The sequence below is a fragment of the Vombatus ursinus genome, unplaced genomic scaffold (assembly GCF_900497805.2).
Source record: "Vombatus ursinus unplaced genomic scaffold, bare-nosed wombat genome assembly UNPS02014812.1, whole genome shotgun sequence".
In the NCBI taxonomy this organism is placed as follows: Eukaryota; Metazoa; Chordata; class Mammalia; order Diprotodontia; family Vombatidae; genus Vombatus; species Vombatus ursinus.
Window position 1 is genome coordinate 89,370,151 of NW_020954590.1, and position 22,178 is coordinate 89,392,328.

A 22,178-nucleotide genomic window follows, 5' to 3' on the forward strand; every position below is an offset into this window, starting at 1 on the left:
AATTTTAACAAGAAAATCCCAAAACATATTCTTTGCAATTATTGGTAACATTTAAGAATTCTTTTTAATACCTGCACAAATCCTTGTTAGTGTCTGGATAACCATCCATTTGTGGTCAAATGAGCTGGTAGAGGTTTCCAATATATATAAGAAAATTTCTTTAAAAAATACCTAACAAGAAAGACAAACATTTAGGAATGCATCATAGCTAGTTTCTTCAAAATGAGTCATTTCTTAAAAACAATGTTTTTGAATATTTACATTTTACTTCTGAATAAGCAGTACTGGATAAATATAGTTAACGTATAAGGTAATTACAAACATGCAAAAGAAAAACAAGATTTCTACCTGTGATCATTAGGTTTCTACATAGCCTCTACGACACATCAAAAAAATTGACAAAGAAAGGATCCTTAAATTGGCATACTCCTCTAAAATAGGGCTAATAAAGTAAGGTCCAGGAGATGAACATAGGTGGAATGATAAAGGAAGATGGGGGCACTAGGAATGAACAACATAAAGTAGCTTTAAAACAGAGATACTCGGAATAATCAATCAAAAAGCATTTATTAAGCACCTACCTAGGCCAGGCACTACGCTAGGTGCTGGGGATATAAAGATAAAAATGAAACAGTCTCTGTCCTCAAGTAGCTTACAATCTATTGGAAGAAACAACATGTACATACATAAGTATATATATATAAAATATCTATAAAGTGATCACAAGGTAACTCCATACAGCACTAGCAGCTGAGGGGATCAAGAAAGGCTTCATATTAGGAGGTAGTACCTGACCTGAGCTCTGAAGAAAGCTAGGAAGCCTAAGAAATGGAGGTGAGGAGGAACCAGGAATGGGGGGATATCGAGGCATAGAAACAGAAGATGGAACATCATGTATGAGGAACACGAAGAAGTCCGATTTGACTGGACTGCAGAATACATGATGCTGAGTACCATGTGATAAACCTCGAAAGGTGGTTAGGAGCTAGGTTCTGAAGACAGAAGTCTATATTTGATCCTATCCTATAGACAACTAGAGGCCACTGCAACTTGAGTAAGAGAGTGAAATGATCAGACCTGGGTTTTAGGAATGTCACTGTGGCACCTGTATAGAGAATGGAATAAAAAAAGACTCGAGGCAGCAAGAAAAAATAATATGCCAGATGAGCAATGATGAGGGTCTGAACTAGGGTGGTAGCCACATGTGTGAAAAACACAGAGACAGCAGAAAAAGAAATGTTGGCAACTAAATGGATAGGTAGGAGGAGGGAGATTGAGCTGTCAAGGATGTCTCTGCAGTCGCAGAAGAAACAAAATAGATACCAAATGGGGCAGCTAGGTGGCGCAGTGGATAGAGCACCGGCCCTGAAGTCAGGAGGACCCGAGGTCAAATCCAGCCTCAGACCAAACACTTGACACTTACTAGCTGTGTGACCCTGGGCAAGTCACTTAACCCCAACTGCCTTAAAAAAAAAAAAAAAAGGATAGCAAAGGGCAATGAAAAGGTACAGAGCACGCATAAGTATATTACCAAAAATATTTTAATAAGTCACATGACATAAAATACATCAAGAACGCATATGACCAGAAAAAAAGGTGAGCTGGTTATGTAGAAAGAATAAAGGGTAACAGAATATCACACATACACTGATAAACATATACATGCACAAATACACACACTGACAAAAGTCTCTAGTACATCAGGTAGAAATTTTATAGCAGATTTAGAAAGAAGGAATACTTGGAAAAAAATTGCACACAATGAGAAGGTATGGATGAGTTATTATCTGCACTGGTGAAGGAAATACTCATGCCAAAAGTAACACAATATATAAGTAATAGAAACATTTATATCTCTATATAGCAGTAGATGACATAATTCTCAAATGGAACACTAATTTCCTACTATTACTATTTAGAAAAAAGAAAAACCGAAAATCACCACGAACAGTGCTATTACAGAATGTCTCACAATCTATATCAAACTCTCACTTCAATTGATATAAATATGCTTCAAATAAAAAAGGTGTTGGCTGCCTAATGAACCAATTTTCAATTTTATAGGTAAATGCTCCTAAAGTTCAAAACTAATCGTAGACAACTTGACTGAGACTTAAATAGGGTTAGCTGGGAGATGCATAATAATCCTGGAATATATTTAAAGAAAATAAACTATAATTCAAAGGATCAATCATTTCTAAGCAACTTTTTTTAATTATGGAAAATCATCACACAACACAAATTTGAGTAAATAAATACCAATCTTCCTGAGGGTAAGCACTATATCATTACTTTCTTTATATACCCAGTTCCTAGCAGAGTGCCTTTCAAATAGTAGGCAATTAACAAATGTTTGTTCAATTTAACATTACTGTTGTTTAATGAATAACAAATTGTGCTAACTAGTAAAAAAAACTTTTCTACAATAATGTTGGGCTATTTCATCTATATATCAAAATCAAATTTAAAAAGATTTGTGTGTACAATGTGCAAGACACTTTGGTTAACACATGAGTACTACCATTAATTACTCTGTCTCATGTAATGAGTTCTGGAAAAGTTGCCTATTTTAATATTTCCAACACGTTAGAACACATTAGTATTTAAAGAAACATTAAAATGATTTATTTCAAAAAATTGTAATCTTTGTGTAGTATATAAAGTTGCAAAGAATAATAATGAGGCCTGACATAAAGAAATATTTCTTAACTATTCAAGCTATCCAAAAGTGAAACAGGTTTCCTCTGGAAGTGGTACATTCTCCCTCACAGGAAGTTCAGGCCCAATGATGATTTGATGGTGATGTCATAGAGAAGACTCTTGGTTCAAATACAGGTTGAACTACATGGACGTGGCTTCTCAGATTCCCTCCAACTCTGAGATTTTGTGAAGAGTCACCTTCCTATTTCTGTTTCATGAGTTCTGCTTTACCTTCCTTTCATAGGATCATAGATTTTAAAGCTGAAGGAAATTTCTAACCTCTTCAATTTATAGATAAGGAAACTGAGGCCCAGAGAGGTTAACTACTTGTCATGGAAACAAAAGTAAAGCCAAGATTAAAAGCAGCAAAGTCAAGATTCATATCTAGTTCCTCTGACTTCAAATCCAGTACTCTTTCCACCACACCATGCAAACTCAGATCTACTGTCATTCTTGAAACAAAATACAACATAAGTTTCATTAAGCTGATCCTTTTTTGGGAAGTATATCACATCTATTATCTCATTTAATCCATTTATCAACCTCTGGAGGCCACAAATCTGAGCAGTTTCATTGTTGCTAGTTGTGTCCAACTCTTTGTGACCCCATTTAGGGCTTTCTTGGCAAAAAATACTGAAGTGGTTTGCCATTTCCTTCTCTAGCTTATTTTACAGATGAGGAGACTGAGGCAAATAGGGTTAAGTAACTTGCCCAAGACTTGCGTGACTACATAGTTAGTAGTGCCTGAGGCCAGATTAGAACTCAAGAAGACGAGTCATCCTGAATCCAGGCTTGGCATTCTATCCACAGGTACCCCTAAGCTGTTTAGAGGTTAACAAATAATGCCATGTTGTAATTTAACAGTGATGCACATATCAGTGGACTGCTTAGCACTTTTCCTTCCAAGTCTATGTTTATATCTGTGTACTTCCCCATACATTTTAACATATATTTATCAGGATACCAATGTAAACATTTTAAAGTCAGGCAACGACCATTTGTTATAACTTATATTTCAAAAGAAGAAGAAAAAAAAATCTTAAAGCTAGATCTGAACCCAATTTCTCCCTGAAGTTAATTGTCCAAAGTGTATAAAAATCTTCACGTAATTTTTTTTTGAGGGAATAGAGGTTAAATGACTTGTCCAGAGTCACACAGCTAGTAAGTATCTGAGGTCTAATTTGAACTCAGGCCCTCCTGATTCCAGAGCCAGTGTGCTATCTACTGTGCTACCTAGCTGCCCCCATGTAAATTATTTTTTAAGAATTACAGAATACCTGTGTTGGAACAGACCATAGATCTAAGCTTTATGTTAACAAGAATACCATCTTTCCGTCTATAAAATCTGTCTTTACTAGAGGGTAAAACGTACTATATCCCAAGAAAATGTGAGTAAAAGCCTTTGTCAGCCCCTCTAGGATTATTCAAATATGTAAAGGATCTCTGATTTGGTCTAAATAGAGAACTGCCTCTACCAAAGCAAATCACAACCCATTTAGAATTTGAAGTTCTGTAAAGTTGCTTAAGGCACAGAAAAGTTAAGTGATTTGCCATCAGTACTGGATGTGAAACTAGGTCTTTCTGACTCCAGTTTACAGACTGCATTGTGTACAAAATTATATACTAGTCTTTACTGCCCTGACAATTCTATTGGTTAAGGTATGCCACAGCTTCAGTGGTCACTAAGGAGTAAAAGGCGCTCCTACACAGCCAGACAGAAAGGTCAAATGAATGTGTGCCCAACACAGCCTTTAATTCAATAAAAATAAAATACTTGCTATGTGTGAGACCCTAGGGCTAAAAGATAAAATAAATACATAAATAAACAAACAACACTAACCTAAGTAGCCCACACTCCGATGCTGTAATACAATAAATACAGGCAAATAAAATAAAAGATAAACTGAGGAAGGAGAGGACTAACAAGTGGGGTGAGGGTCATGAAAAGATTCTCAGGGGAGGTTGAACTTGATTCTAAAAGGAAGCCCAAGATTTTTAAAGGCAGGGAGTATATTCCAGGGGAGGAGGGCATATACCCCAAGATGGGGTATAGGTAGCCTGTGCAAAGGCATGGACACTGGAGATGCAGTTCCAAGTTAGGAGGACTAGTCGACATGTTTGACTGGGATACAGACCGTGTAAGCATGAGTACTATGAATTAAGTCTGGAAAGGTAGGTGGGAACCAGATAGTGGAAAGCTTTAAATGCAAGACTTAAGAGAGTTTTATCTTTATCCCACGAGCAACAGAAAGGCACTGAAAGTTTCTGAAGAGGGAAGAGATATGGGCAGACCTGAGTTATAGAAATATTAATCTGGCAGCTGTGTTAAGGATGGATTGTAAAGGGGATAGACTGGAAGCAGGGAGAACAATAAAGAATCTATTGCTAAATTCAAGGTGAAAAGTGATGAGTATCTGAGCTAGGGTAGCTGGCCATTTGAGTAGAGAGAAGGGAAACGATGTTATGCTATCTGTTAAGGATTAAAATCAAAGATTTTATTCTGTAAATTCTGTAGAAAAATGATGAAATGTACACCTTAAAGGTCAAATTAAAATAAGCACAGTTTGCAACAAAACACAGTTCTAAACATCCAGAAATAATGTTCTTATTTTCAACTACCCATTATAAGATAATAAAGTAATGAGCCTTAAAAACAGTAACTATTGCCAGTTTTGCTCACCATCTCCTTTTAACAGACATATAGGAAGTCTGCAAACTATAGAGGATGCTAGAAACAATTTCTCTGAAAGTTTCCTGTCAAAAAAAGCCTAAAATATTCTTTAATAGAAAGCACTTATTCTACTCACATCCACGATAATGTACTAAATCCAAATTCATTGCAGAATATTTAGAATTAAACTTTAATTTTTTCCCCACCACTAAAAAATTCTTGAAAAATATGACCTTAATGCTTAATTAAGTGGTCAACTATTAAATTGTAACTTGATCTATTCATTAATAATGAACTAAACAGACAACAATTACAGAACAAAAAAAAAGACTCACGCATGTACCCTAATATTAAGTGTTATTTATTAATAGAGAAAAGGGAGCTTGACTTTGAGACAACATACAAGTACCACACCTTGATACCAGACAGCAGTCTAAGTAATATTCCTAAAGCACAGGTGTGACCAAGTCATTTTCCTATTTGATAAACTCAAGCAGTTCCCTATTTTCTCTAGGGTCAAATAAAAACTCTTCTTTTTGGCACTGCAAGACCATCACAATTTGGTTCCAACCTACTTTATCAAGCTTACACATTTTATTCTTTTTGATGCACTTCAAAGTTCAGCCAAACCAGTCACCCTTGTTTCAGATTCTCTCCCATGTCTTCAATGCACCATATCCTCATCTTTGCTTAAGAATACCTAAGTTCTTGCAAAGCTTGGCTCGACGGCTGCTTTTTACCAGAAGCCTTTCCTGATTTTCTTCCCGCCACATCTATGTGCATGCTTTCTTGCATACTAGAATGTAAGCTCTGTGAAGGCACACTCTCATTTCTGTGTTTGAATCTACACAATCTATCATAGGCCCTGGCACAAAGTAAGCACTTAATAAATGCTTGTCAGTTGATTAAAAAGACAAATAAGCTAGAAGAAATTTGTACTAAAGCAAGCAAAGTTCTCTTTTAGAAAAATGAGATAGTTTTAATGCTTGTTTTGAAAATGCAAATTTGTTACAATGTGATTTATGTATTCGGGAACAATCAGAGTAGCCCATCCACATTTGATGTGGTTTGCTTCAGATAAGCCCCCTTCTACCACTCACAATAACTCCCAAGATGCAACTCTTCTGATGCCCACCTCCCAAGTCCTCAGGTCTTTTTTTAAGGTAAAGTGCTGTATTTATTGTATATATTCTGGTGCAGTAGGAGTTGTGGGAAAAGAAGGGCTATTTTACACATGTACTTCCACCCCTTGTCCTTTGCCAGAGGAACCTGGCTGCAGGCCAAGTTGCAGCCCAATGCTGCAGGATGCCACCATTATTTATTATATTTATGTATCTCTCAAATATTTTAATGTGTATAAAACTGTGCTACCAGTTCCTATCTTTTTTTTTTAATGTGTCATTGACAAAGTTTCTGTGTTCTGTCCCAATCTCATTTTACCTATAAGCCTTGTGGTTTTTACAGAGCAATTTTGCACAGCTCAATGATTTTTAGGAATGCACATGTCATATTATAGCACAACTGACTCCATTTGGTCGTGAAAATAAATTAAGGACTAGTACACTAGATAATTATAACAACAAATCTGAAAATTAAAAAAATAAAAACAAAATTGAAAGATTTCCTGACAGTTTACATTTTGATCTATGAATAAAATTTAAATGCATCATTGATATTATTTTTCCATGTATAAAAACTATGTGTGTTAAAGGTGGGGAATAGGAAGAGAATAATAACAGAGTGAAACTAAAGCTACTTTTATAAACAATTTTAAAAATTACTAGGGATTACAGCACAATTAAGATTTTTCTTTTAGGACAAACAAATTTACTATACAGTAGTTCAAAGTTGCAAAATGATTTTACTAATCACGGTCATATATAAAATATATATACATACAAATATATGTGTTTATATATATACACATATACACACAAATAATAAATAAAATAAGAAAAGTAACAACTCAAACATACAAAAATTTGTCAATAATTCTATTTTTAAAAAATCAATATTGCTAAAAGTGAGCAGCCACATAATGCATTCTTAAGATGTAGCATGTATATCTTAGTAAACAGCAAGTTTAACCAAGACTTATTTGCAAAGCATACCTCAATCTGCATCTTCAGATGTGTCTTGAAGTTTGACAACAAGGTAAGAAATATAGAAAGAGAAAGCTCAAAAACCTCTGGAACAGATGAAACTCCATTTTTAGAGAGTGCAACACAAAGATACTGCTTAATAGCATTAATGAACATCTCATTGGTCCTGAAAACAGGTCCTGCATTCTGTAGAATGGACAGAAGCAACTGCAATGAAAGGATCTTGGATCGCAATTCATGAGACCTGAAATGTAAAGCAAAATGCACAACAGGTGACAAAATTGATCACAACTGTCTTGCAATGATTGTTGAACTGGAATGGTTTTTTCTACAGATATTTCCTGATTCTATAGGTATTATACAAACTTTCAAAATGGAGAAAAACAAACACAAATGTTAAGTGTCATTCTATCTAAAAAGACAAGGATTTAAAGATATATCCTTCCAAGTTAGTTTTGAAAGCACACAATAAAAACAAATTACTATATGAAAGTGATTTTGAGTTTCTCAAGTTGAATGTGACCTATTACATAAAATAGTTTTAACATTATTTTCTCTATAGAAGATATTAATTAACAAACCACTATATTCATACTCATTAATCTTTGCAGAATTTTACACTTCTTGATACTCTAATTCCTTTGTTTTTAAATTTATCCATCTTTGGCTCCTCTTCTAGACCCTTTAAGATAGGTGAGGGATATGTCCTTGTGCTTCTTCTTTTCCATGAATTTCTTCTCAATATCATTGATTTCAAGCTGCAAGGACCTTGGAGGGACACCTAGTATATACCTTCTTTTTAAGATGGAGAAACTAAGGCCCAGAAAGGTCAAGTGACTCAGAAAATTACCTAAAGGCAGATGACTCACAAATCTGTACCCTCTGTCTTGATCTCTCTTCTGCACTCCACACCTTTATCTCCAAATGCCTACAAAGTGTCCCTTCCTAGAAGTCTAACCAGTCAGGCAGACACAAAAGGTCCATATTTTGCCTATCTTTCAAACTAAACACTATATCTCTGCTGCATAACTATTAATCAATCCCATCTTCCATGTTCGGAAGAAACCTTGGTGTTGTCCCTGAGCTATCTGCTCCATTCCCTCATATATAATTTCCAAGGCCTGTAGGTTCTAGGTTCACAATAATTCTTTCTTACATACTGGGAGTCACCCCATTCATCTAGGCCTCACTTTCCTCATTTCTAAAATAAAAGACTTGGACTAGATGACTTATAAAGTCCTTTTTTGCTTTTAATTTATGTTTCTATAACCCCAACTTCTCTATTCCTACTGTCACTGCCTAATTATAGGTGCTTATTGCCATCCACCTACACTACTGCAGTAGGTACACAACTAGGTTTTTCTAGCTTCTACTCTTTCCAACATTCAATCTAATCATTACACTAATGGAAGACTCATCATCCTTATGTATACATAGATCTACTTGCAACTTGTGTAACTCTTAAGAAAAGTTCAAATGCTCTAACTTAATAATGAAGGTCCATCACAATCTAGTATCAGCCTACCTTTTCACCGTTATATGAAACTTCCTTCCATATAATTTATGATCCAACCAAAAAAGACTGTTTGCCATTTGCCATGCATGTCTTGCTACTGTGTCTTTTTTGGAACTTTTTTCTGTGCCTTATATTAATTCCTTTTACTTCTCTGATTAATTCCTTATTTGCATTCTTTAAAATATAACTTAAATGACATCTCTTTCAAAAAGGAAATTTTCTTTGGTCTTCTAGGTCTAAATGAGCAGTTTGTCCAAAGACCTTGCACAATACCTTGGTCATACCATATATTCTATTATTGACTCTCATCTCCAAACTGTTTGGACTTGTTGACCTAGCTGGACCAATACCCCTCCAATATCTGTCATTTTTCTCTTTTGCCATTTTTGCCAGGCTTGTAAGTTGGAACCTTGAAGTCATTTTAATTTACATTTCTCTAATTATTAGTGATTCAGAACATTTTTTTCAAATGCCTGTTGATAATTTGGATACCTCCATTTGAAAACTATCTCCTCATAGCTTTTGACCATTTGAGGAATGATTCTTAGCATTATAAATCTGAATCAATCAGTTCCTTAGATATCCAAGATGGAAAATTTTTATTAGGGAAATCTGTTGCAAAGATATTTTTCCCTAGTTATCTGCTTCCCTTCTGATTTTTTTTTTTTTTGGCTTTTTGGTGAGGCAGTCAGGGTTAAGTGACTTGCGCAAGGTCACACATCTATTAAGTGTCAAGTGTCTGAGGCCGCATTGGAACTCAGGTTCTCCTGACTTCCAAGGCCAGAGCTCTATCCACTGCACCACATAGCTACCCCCTTCTGATTTTTACTACATTAAATTTGTGCATATTTTAATTCAATATAATAAAAATTGTCCACTTTACCTTTTGTGAACCTCTCTATCACATAGTTATCACTCTTCCCCAATCCATAGATTTGAAAGATAGCTTCCTCCTTGCTTCTCTAATTTATTTACAATGCAATTTTATACACACACACACACACACACAGAGTATCCATTTGGACCTTATCATTGTGTATAGTGTGAGATATTTGTCTAAATCTAATTTCTTCTAGACTTCTGTCCCAGTTTTCCCATTGTTTATTTCAGTGAATGCTTCCTCCAGTAAGTAGGGTCCTTTCAATAGATTATAATTTTGAAGAAGATGCCTGATGTTATATAAACTCTGTACCACCTCTAAACCTGAGAGTAGAAGTATCAAAGTTGTGATCCATGTGTGGGCTGAAACAGAATAAAATGTAACTGGGAAATATTTACCAAAATAAATAAAAATACAATAGAACATAGATAATGTTAAGATATGGTTTTCTAAGTCAATATATGGCTAGCAGAAAACATTATATAAGTATGGTTTAATGGGAGTTGGTCCCTGTTTCTGTTGAGTTTGACACTACTATCTTAGAGCACAATACTCAAAACACCAGACGACATTAATAATTGTTTGCTACAACTAATCAAAAACTTTTGGTTATTCTAGCAATGCACTAGTTTTGTCAAATCCCAGTCACAATACCTTTCATTGACAACGATTTTTAATTTATTGGATGTTTTTTTCTTTAATTTTAAATAAAGCCAGCCACAGATACTTTTAGAGTATATAAACATTATTACTTTTGTCTCCAAATGCGTTGTACTATTCTACATACACACATGCACATGCATGCATACTCCTGTGTGCCCACACTTACATGTGTATGACCTGATAAAGAATGTTTTCCCTGGATTTAATTTTTCAAGGTGAGATAGTATAATAATAGTTAGCCAGAAAACCCGAGTTCAAGTGCTACTTCTGACACATATCAGCTGTTTGACCTTGATAACCTTTCAATGTCTGCAAAGAACTCACTAAGAACATTTTTAGGAGTTTACTTATCAGGAATTCCCTATGCTGATGAAATCACACATTTAGACCCCAACTTCTCCCGCAATTTCCTCCCCCCCAAGTCAGTATGGCATAGAGGTAAAACCATTAGGCTGGGACTGGGGAGACCTGGGTTCTAGTCTCAATTTTAGCACTATCTTGCTGTGTGACTTTGAATAAACCAATCATTATCTATGGGGCTCCATCTCATCTGTAAAATGAGAATCATAATACTTATAATATTTACTTCACAGGATAATAAAGAGCTCTGTAAACTTTAAAAATGCTGTACACATTAATCATTATTTGTAAAATGAGGGAGTTAAACTAGATAATCTCAATAGTCCTTTCTGATTCTTTCAGATTGTTTTATAAATGATTATTCAAGATTATTCTGGATTTCTGACTTGTTTTCAGTCTTATGATAATTTCTGGTACTCCTGATCTGGTACTCAGATATTCAAAATGCATTTTCCTTCTGACAAAATATATATTAAAGTTGTTAGCAATTTTCAAAAAACACAACAAAACTATAGCAATCAAGTCTAGGCATCATTCCAACTGTAGAATCAATTTAAGTATTCTAGTAGCTGGTTCTTTTTATCCTAAATGTTGCATTTAATCGAGTTCATATAGTATAGGGGAACTTAATGTTCCTAATTTCCACAGTATCAGCTTCACAAATAAAGTTCAAAATAATTCAGAGACCTCAGTTATCAACATAATGTTTCATTCCTCAAAACTGGATATAACATAGAACATTGCTTACCAATACAAGCAGGGATCATTATTACATGGAGTAATGATTATAAGATAGATATTGTCTATAAGAATGCCTTCCTTGATTCTCTCCAACCCCACCCCAACCCTGTTGGAAACTACATTCTCCCTTGGACCTCTCATGGTACTGTGTGCAGCTGTCTAATGCAATTGGCATGCGATACATCACTGATTCTTTCTTAGGGACTGCTGGGTAGTACAACAGATAGAGTGCTGGGCCTACAGTCAGAAAGACTCTTCTTCATGAATTTAAATCTAGCCTCAAATACATACTAGCTGTATGACTCTGGGCTAGTCACTTAACCCTGTTTGCCTCAGTTCCTCATCTGTAAAATGAGCTGGAGAAAGAAACGGCAAACATTTCAGTATCTTTGCCAAGAAAACCCCAAATGAGGTCACAAAGAACCGGACTCGACTGAACAATACAAGTATCACTAGTATCTGTGTTTGTGTCTTACAACAATAACAATAAAAACAGCTAACATTGGAATGACACTCTGAGCACTTTGCACAGTGCTTTATACATGTGATATCATTTTATCCCCACAACAAACCATAAATTCCTTCAAGGAAGGGGACAGTGTCTCACATAAACTCTCTCTCCCTAGTACCCAGAACAACCCTGGATAAAGTAAGCATTTAATCAATCTTTCACATGGAGTACTATATAAGACCAAGAAAATAAACATAAAGTATATGTCCTCTGCAACACAGTAGTTTGATGGGACTGGCAAAAGCAGTAAAAGGTAAAATGCTACATGCTCCTTGTACACAAGAACATGTATTAAAAATTCCTCAATAGCACAGCAAAGCCTCAAGCCAACTCCTGTGCGCCTTCTCATCAAAACATGAAATCCAACGAAAAACAGTAGCGGTATCACCCAAAGTATCTAGCATACTGCGTTTATAGCAAGTACTCAACAAAGAGTTGTTAACTTCTGGATATGTTACGAGTCAAAGAAAGTCTCATATAAAAGTGTGCTATATATATTAGTTGGTCCCAAAGATGAATTTTAATTTGGAACCCAAGTACCATTACAAAAGAGTTCCAATATGCTGCAATGGTTTAGACAGGATAATGTTAATTTAAAAATTAATACATCTGGAGTTATTTCAAATCTTTCCCTCTTTTCTCAGACCTCCTAATAATAACTAAATTTATATTGCACCTACTCTGTGTCAGGCACTGTGCTAATCGCACTTATCCCTATTGTTGTGAAAGTGCATTGCTATCCTTCTCAGCAATGTTTCCCTGCTCAACCAATTGCTTCAAAAAATTACTTTTTTTTTTCAGAGACTAAAAGTAGAATTTTAAATCACTTTCTATAACAAAGCTTAGTGGTGTATATTCTTTTATGTAATTTTTAAAAACAAAGCTTAATCTAATAACTGGCTGTTATCCTTTCTTGAAGAGGACCAAAATGACATCACTATGTTGAGGGTCAAGGTACAGTGTGTCTGACTGTGGCTGATCAAAACAATACAAGCTTGGAAGCCTCTACCACACAGGTCGAGCACCAATAGTCCATATGAATATGTGAAGTGGAGATGTCTCTAAATTTGTGCATCTAACATTTCTTTTGAGTTACTGCAATTGTGCTCTGCTCATAGAGCAGTGCCTTCTTTGATGTAAGCACACCATGCTAGACAGTCCTGTGCCAGCATCTCCCATGTCTCACAGTTAATACCAGAGTTCTTCAGAGAGACCTTGAGGGTATCCTTTTATCTCTTCTTTTGGCCTCCATGTGAGTGCTTGCTTTATGTGAATTCTCCATAAAATAGTCTTTCAGACAAACTATGTTTGGCATTCAAACAATGTGGGCAGCCCAACAAAGTTGTGCTCTCTGAAGTGGGGTTTTAATACTTGGCAGTTCAGATCAAGAAACCACCTCAGTGTCCAATACCTTACCCTGCCAGGTGATCTTCAGAATCTGCCTAAGACAATTCAAATAGAAGTGATTTCAGTTTCCTGGCATGGTGCTGGTATACTGTCCTGGTTTCACAGACATACAACAATGAAGTCAGCACAATAGCTCTGTAGATCTTCAGTTTGGTGGGCAGTCTAATACCTCTTTTCTCCCAAACTTTCCTTCTGAGCCTCCCAAACACCAAACTAGCTCTAGCAATACATGTATCAACCTTATCATCTATCCCTGGAAAGTATATTGCCAAGGTAAGTGAACTTATCCACAACATTTAAAATTTCTTCATCTGCTGTAACCAATAGTTCCATGGTATGGTGCTGATTAGTGGAAACCTTCTGTTTCCTTGGTGTTGTTAGGCCAAAATTAGCACAAGCAGCAGAGAACTGATTCATATTTTGTTGCATCTCAGCCTCAGAAGCTGCATTGAGTGCATAATCATCTGCAAACAAAGTCATTCACTAGCTCTCCCTCCACTTTAGTCTTGGCTTCTAGCCTTTTCAAGTTAAATAACTTTTTGTCAGTGCAATAGCTGACCTTAATGCCATTTTCATTCTCATTGAAGGTGTCTGACAACACTGCTAAAAGCATCATGCTAAAAATCATGGGAACAAGCACACAACCCTGCTTCATTCCCATGGTGACTGGAAAAGTTCGAGAGCATTGTCCATTATCCAGAACCTGTGCAAACATGCTGTCATGAAACTGGCATAAAATACTGATGGACTTCTCTGGGCAACCCAATTTTGCCATGATTTTCCATAAGCCCTCATGACTGACAGTATCAAAGACCTTGGTCAGACAGATGAATATTGTGTATAAACCTCTGTTCTGTTTCCTGACTTCAGGTTCAACACTCTATCCACTGTGCCACTTAGCTGCTTCAACTGGATAATGATGAATTCAAGATGCCTACAAAGCATACAGATAGAGACGCATTCTGAGGAATTGGTGATAAGCACTAAAGGTAAGGACAGAGATGAAATGGGGATATGTAACTCTGGGAATCATCTGCATAGAGCTGACCATTGAACCTACAGGAGCTAATGAGATCACCATGAGAGAGTGAGTGAAAAAGAGGGCCAAGGACAGAGTCCTGGGGAAGACTCTGGCAACACATAATGATACAGCAGAAGAGATTGCACAGAATCCATCAGACAAGTAGGAAAAGACATATGACAGAACGTCATTAAAAAACAAAACAAAACAGGAAGAAGGGATAGCCAGAAGGAAGGAAGAAGGGCTCCCTCTTCTCTGTTCTTTCTTGCATCATGCAGATGCCTTCTGCTACTACCTTTTTCTTCACCCCCACATGACATGAAGAGATAGCCTTTCTCCTCGCCAAGGCAAATCCCTTGCACAAGCAATCCCATTCCGTCTAACTTCTCCAGCAAACTGTTACCTCTATTATACCCACTCTCTCCCTACAATCACTCCTTGTTTACTGGCTGCTTCCCTACTGCGTGTTCCCTACACACTCAAAAATCTTCAACTGATCCATCCATGCCCATATCTCTCCTCCCTCCCTTTTGTGGTTAACCTCCTTGAGAAAGCCATCTATGACAAGTGCTTTTACTTCCTTTATTCTCACTCTCTTGTTAACTCTTTGAAGTCTGGCTTCTGACCCTCATCATGCAACCAAAATTCCTCTTCCAGAGTTTGTAATGATTTCTTAATTGCCAAATCTAACAGCCTTTTCTCAATCTTTATCCTCCTCTAACCTCTTTTCACCTTTTAGCCCTGTCAATCACCCTCTTCTTGATACTTTTCAGGTTTTCATGATACTGCTCTCTCCTGGTTCTCTTCCTACCTGTCTTACTATTCCTTCTCAGTCCCCTTTGCTGGATTTTTATCCATGTTGTTGTTGCTAAAAGTACTAGGTAATCCCCAAAGCTCTATCCTGGACCCTCTTCTGTTCTCCCTCTATACTACTTCACTTGGTGACATCATCAATGCCCATATTGATCATTTTTATGCAGATGACTCTCCGATCTACTTGTCCAGCCCTAACCTCTCTCCTGAATTCCAGTCCTGCATCTCCAACTGCCTTTTAGGCAGTTCAAACCGGATGTCTCATAGAAATCTTAAACTAAATATTTCCAAAACTGAACTCTATACTTTTCCCCAAACCTTGCCCTCTTTCTAACTTTACTGTTACTGTCAAGGGTACCATCCTCTCAGCCACCTAGGCTCACACCCAAGTTGTCATCCTTGACTCCACTGCAACCATCCTAGTGCAGGCATTGTTAGCTGGTCTCCCTAAGTCAAGCATTTCCCTACTCCAGAGGTGGAGAACCTGTGGCCTTCTAGGTTCTTGGGTGCAGCCTTTTGACTGAGTCCAAGTGTTATAGAACAAATTCTTTTATTAAGGGGATTTGTTCTGTGAAGTTTGGGATTCAAATGGTTGCACTTAAGGACCTAGAGGGCCACATGTGGCCTTGAGGCCTCAGGTTCCCCACCCCTGCTCTACTCTAATCCATTGTCCACTCAGCTGTCAAACTGATCTTCCTAAAATGCAAGTCTGACCATACCACTCACCTATTCAACCAACTCTAGTGGCTTCCTATTGCCTCCAGGACCAAATGGAAAATCCTCTGTTTGGATTTCAAAGCCCTTCACAACCTGACTCTTTCCTACCTTTCAAGTTTTTTTAAAACCTTACTCCCTTCCACATACTTTGCAATGCAGTATGGATTGGATGGCGTCCTGGCTGTTCTTCACAATCTACCTCCTAACTCTGAGCATTTTCACTGGCTATATTCCACGACTGGAATAGAGGCCCTTCATCTTTATCTCAGCCTCCGAGATGCCCTGGCTTCCCTCAAGTCTCAGCTAAAGTCCTGCTATCTACAAGAAGGCTTTCCTAGTACTCCTAATCTTAGTATTTTTTTCTTCTGAGATTACCCCAAATTATCCTGTACATATCTTGTTTGCACATAGTTTTTTGCATGTTGTCTCCCTCATAAGACAGTGAGTTTCTCAGGAGCAGGGACTGTGTTTCGCATTTCTTTGTTTCCCTGGCATTTAACACAGTGCTTGATACATAATAGGCACGTTATAGATTCTAGCTGATTTACTAGGCAATGCTGTCAAAAAGTGGGTAGGGGTCAAAGAAGGATGAGTACTGAAAAAGGTAAATTGTATTTGGCAAGGAAGAGACTGTTGGTGACTTTGGAGATAGCAGTTTCAGTCCAGTTTCACGGATAAAAACCCAATTGGACAGGGTTGAGAAGTGAATGGGATTTGACGACAGGGTGTGGTCAGTATTTTTGAGGAATTTGGTAGTGGAATGGATGAGAGATGAAGGGCAAATGGCTTGAGGCCAGAGTCAAGTGACTTTAAGAATGAGTGAGAGATGGCATGTTTGTAGACAGTAGGGAGGGAGTCAGTGGATAGAGAATAATCAAAATTTAAAGAAAGAGACAAAATGGTCAAAGGCATAGTATCTACTTCTTAGGCACTGGAAAGGAATGAGATCAAGGGCACACATCTCTACTCAAGACTGCCCTTGGAAAGGAGGACTACCTCCTCGTTAGAGTTGGGAGCAAAGGAAGAAAAAATGGGAATGACATTGAGAAGATCTGAAGTGGGAGGTGATGAAAGCTGACCTCAGCTTTCTCAGTAATTTATGAGGTGAAGTCTACCACTGGGCAGGCAGTAGAGGGGATGCCATAGGTGGGGCTTGAGGAGATAATGTTTAGAACAGATGGTGTGAGACAAACCAAGTAGGGATTCTATTAAGGAAGATCAAACTGAATGCATGCAGCTGTGAGGATCCAGGTAAGATTACCTAATTTAAATAAATCTGTAGTGGACCCAATTAGCATGGTTATGTGACTTTCTCTAGCATTACTCTGGAGCAGAAGAGGACGATAGGTGGATGGGTTTGGGTTTAGAAAAGGTTAAGCAGTAATAAATAGGACAAGGGACCAAGGGATTAGTGGGTCATGGAATCATCATTTTAGACCTAGAAGACACCTCAGAAGTCATTTTCAGTAGAAAAAAATTGCTCCATGAAGTCAGAGGACTTGGGTTCATAATGGTGCTCTTCTATTTACTGCCTATGTAACCTTGGGTCAATCACTTAACTTCAGCGTCCTTGTCTGTAAAATGAGGAGGATGAACTAATTGACCTGGAAATCCCTTTCAGCTTTAAATGTATGATCTTACAATCATATGGTGTGGTCCAGCCCCCTCATTTTTTACAGGTGAAGAAGAAACTGAGGCTCAGAGTGTTTAAGCGACTTGTTCAAGGTCACACAGAAAGCAAGCAGTAAGGCAGAGCTTCAAAATAAAGTCCTCTTCAAATTCAGGTCTCTTCTCAAATATCACAGGAGGCAGAGGGCAATGACTGGGTAAATACATCAGTAGTATTTATACTTGAGTTTTCAGAACCTATTCTTATTTTCTGAAGCTTACTTTCCCTACCCAATTCTTCCAGGGGAGAACTTTCCCTCTTAAATTAACTGGGCCCCAGTGAAAACAAAATAAAATCTAGCAGCTTAGTTAATCTAAATAAATTTTAATTTAAGGAAACAACATTATTAACTCAGGAAAACAGGTAATGACTTACTTTGGGTCTGGCGGTCCATCTGACAGTGGCTTCATTGACAATTTACATAATGACCTGAATACTAGAAAGGCATCCTTTTGTAAAATGTGGGAAAACTTAGCACCAGGTGAAGGTCCTGAAGAATTTCCAGATTCCTATATAAGGTAACATATCATTAAAATACAGACAAGTACAATGCAAAATCATCTTTTGAAGGTGAGAGAGATGTGACTTCATTCCCAATATAAAGAAAATACTGTGTTACCAGAATATCCTTTTTTAATATTTTAAGTTTGGTTTTTTTTTTCTCTCTCCACGCTAAATTAATAACTACAGCCACTGACTTCCCCTTTGAGATTCTCTTCTCGATCACTAAAGAAAATCTTCAAGTCCCCTCACTTGACCTCGTCATTTAACAAACACCAGGCAGGTTATCACATCCATTCCCGGAACTTATATTGAATTTTAAGCTGTTTGCATTATTCCAATTTTTACCTACTCTCGGGCAAGTGTGAGACTGGTGGCTGGGTATTATAATTTCTTCCGTGATGCATTTATTAGCTGATTTCTGGGTAGAACTCTTTAAGAAAATAGTAAACAAAGGACTAAGGGGACCTTTCACCAGTATAGAATGAAAATAATTTAAGTCTGCCTGGAGGTAGGGAGTTTTAGACTAGACTAAGTCACTAGGTCCCTTCTAGCTCTATGGGTTTGTCTAAGAATCTATGATGAGGGCACTTTTCCCAAACACTTTATATTTTATAATTTAGAATATTTGACAACTTAGTTGATAACACATCCCAGAAGCTAATGGGTCAAATTTATATTAAATGGCAAAAACTTTATATTAATACGCATTAATAAAATTAATGAAAAAATAAAATAAATAAAAACTTTTATTTCTATTAAATGGCAAAAATCCCCCAAATAACATGTCAGGCATCATTTACTTCAATTCAACAAACATTTGTTAAGTCTCTACTATGTGCAAGAGACTATGCTAGGAACTAGGGGAAAAAAAAGAAGCAGCTCCTTGCCAGTGAGAAACTTAAGAGTCCATTAAAGATATTTCTCATAGGTATTGTTCAGCATTAGAACTGCGAGACCAATGGCTTAATGTGATTTGTCAATTTATACCTGAGTATCATTGGAAGAGACAGACAATCTGTCATCAGGTAAGGATGGTGTATATGCAACAGAAATTGGAGTCCCTGGAATCCCATTTGCTTGGATGTTTTCACTATCGCTACCGTCCTCCAAAGTTCCAATGGTGCCATCTGCACTTGTATTTTCAGCAGTCCCTTCTCCCATATCTAAAAAGTTAAAATGAACAAAAATGTATAAAATACATTGAATCTGAAAACTGTTGGAAAACTACAATTTTTTTAAGTGGCACATTCTTAAAGAAGCAGCAGGAAAGCAGTATTAAATAAATGATAGTTGCTGTACAATCCAAAAGGTTCTATAATAGATTATGATATGATTATTAGGAAAAAAAAATTGGAATTACCTTTCATCACTACTTTTAACTTGCTCTAGAAATTAATATTACTTTACGGACAAATGGTCTTAGAAAGCTAACCAGCTTCTATAAGGAAATGTGAGCTGTTAATTTGCAGTATTACTTATTATAACTAAGTTACAAATAGATTCATTTTGAGAAACTAAATATCAAGTAAGTCATTTTAAGAAGAGCAAAGATAATTCTCAGTAGCATATTCAAATAGTCCTTTACTTAAAAATGACTTATATAGAAGGATTAGCAGTGAATTCTTGAACCCTGACCCCAAACAAGCATTATTCCCCACACCAAAAGCAGAAGCAAATGTAAATCAGAGCAGCATCAGGACTACACATTTCCCAACCCTGAAAATTGAGAGGGCCAGTAAGTGCAATACTGGCTCTTAAGGCAGGATTCAGAAGTGTTCTTACAGTCTGGAGTAGGAACCCTGAAGGTACAGTTTCAAAGAAACAGTTTTATAAACTGTGGTTAAAGATGGAAAACTATGAGTAAGGTAATCTGATAGGTATCCTAAGTGAAATACAGCCCCATGTACTGGTCTGTGAATCACAATATTATTTCCATTGAAAAATGCATTCAGGGTGAGACATGGTGGCGCATAACCATAATCTCTGATTCTGGGGAAGCTGGAGCTAATGGATTACTCAAGCTCAGGAATTTTAAGTTACGGTAGGGCTAAAGCCGTTTGAGTTTTTGCACTGTCGGGCACCAATACAGTGAATCTCCAGGCAAACCAGCCTTGGTCAGAACCCTAAAAAGATGTGCTGTGATCAGCAGTGAGACTGGGCCTATGAGTAGCTACAACATTTTCAGCCTGGGTGAGATAGAAAGATCCAGTCTCCAAAAAAAGGGGAAAAAAAAAAGAAAAATGAAGAGTCTCAAACACCTACCTTAAAAGTACAACTATACCTATGCATCAACTATATGAACTAAAAATCCTGCCTCTGATATTTAATAGCTGTTTGACCATGGGCAAGTCACTTAACCTCTCTGAGCCTCAATTTCCATGTCTGTAAAACAGGGATAACAATAGCACCTACCTCATAGGGTACTGGGAAGTTCAAATGAAATAATGTATTAAAGGTCCTTGAAAATCTTAAAGTGCTATAGAAACATCAGTTATTATTACTATTATACCTTGGTCCTCGATCGTTAACAAAAGCAGAATAAATCAAGTTCACATCTACTAAAAAGAGTATCTTATATGAGTGAATGCTTATCAGTTTTGCAACTGCCAGGAATGTTTCTAGTAATCTTAACAGGTATAGTAAAATTCTCAAAACCAAAAAAAAAAAAAAAAAATTCACTCTTAATTTCAAAAGTTATTGTTATTTAATGTTTTTTAGGACATCTAAGAGGAGAAAGTTTCAAACTTAAAAAATCACAAATTGCAAATGGTTGAGAATCATGTATTTATAGAAATTATTAACATATAAGAATCAGTGAATGGGTGCTGCCTCAGACAAACTGAGACCTGGGAAAGACTTTAGCTTAAAAAGGCCAAGGTCTCCCACTACATCTGGGGCCATCTGCAGTCATCCTGACCTACGTCTTGCCGCTGGACTCAGATGATTCTGTAAGAAACAGCGAGACTGACAACTTTACACAGTTCTGCTTCACTTAAATCCAATTCACTTGCAAGTCAAGACATCACCCTCTTGATGTCATTGGTCCTCTTCAAGAATGAAGGACAAACCAAAAAAAAAAAAAAAAAAAAAAGAATGAAGGACAAAACAACAGGAGGAGAAAAAAAGAGAAAAAGATGGGATATTCAAAGATGTGTAATTTGTTTTCCCTTGATGGATCAACAATTATCACTGGAATACAAAACTGGAATATTTTAATTTTTACAGTTATCACAATTACAAAAATATTTTTTCTAATCAAATGAAGTTCCACATAGATAACTTACACATAAGCTAGTTTAAAGTACAATACCTCCAACAACTATGTTCACCATTTCTTGTACAATACTGTGCACAATATCTTGCGCCTTATCTTCATAGTCATTGTTTTCTCCATCATATAATCCATCACTTTTAGATAATGCTTTAAAATAAAGAAATTCAAAAGATATTATTTGAAATATTAGAAAATGATTGAATGATTGATTAGAAAATGTCAGAAAGAACAGTTTTAAATGGTAGCTATACTTTTTAAGACATACAATCTAAAGTAGGCAAAACAATAAACAGGCACACAAAAATAAGCAGCTAATACTTAACAATGGAAAGAACACTAACCCCAAATGATAATTTAAATTAATTAAAATTATAGACTTTAAGGTCTTAAAAACTTTATTCCCATTCAATTCTGCTACAGGAAGGCCCAATACCTAAGACAGACTCAGAACACTGAATTTTCTTGGTAAATGCTTGCTGAATAAGTTAAGTGAATTAATTTATATCCATTATTGTAGGGAGATTTTTCCCAAACCAAACCACAATTTAATTTTATCCCTGTAAGAATCAAAACATTTTAAAAAATAATTGGAGTGTTACTTGACAAAATGAATTTTACTTTACATCCTT

At 36.5% G+C, this 22,178-nt stretch overlaps 1 protein-coding gene across 1 annotated transcript in view; it reads right to left on the minus strand.

Moving 5' to 3' along the window:
- LOC114053877 (brefeldin A-inhibited guanine nucleotide-exchange protein 1) overlaps positions 1 to 22,178 on the minus strand; it is a 152,101-nt gene that overhangs the window by 73,351 nt on the left and 56,572 nt on the right. The window contains exons 7-11 of the mRNA XM_027876985.1: positions 21,586 to 21,696; positions 19,263 to 19,438; positions 18,147 to 18,280; positions 7,483 to 7,717; positions 72 to 171 (exon numbers count right to left, since the gene is read on the minus strand). Coding sequence (XP_027732786.1) covers positions 72 to 171; positions 7,483 to 7,717; positions 18,147 to 18,280; positions 19,263 to 19,438; positions 21,586 to 21,696 — 756 coding nt within the window. The remainder of the gene's footprint in view (positions 1 to 71; positions 172 to 7,482; positions 7,718 to 18,146; positions 18,281 to 19,262; positions 19,439 to 21,585; positions 21,697 to 22,178) is intronic.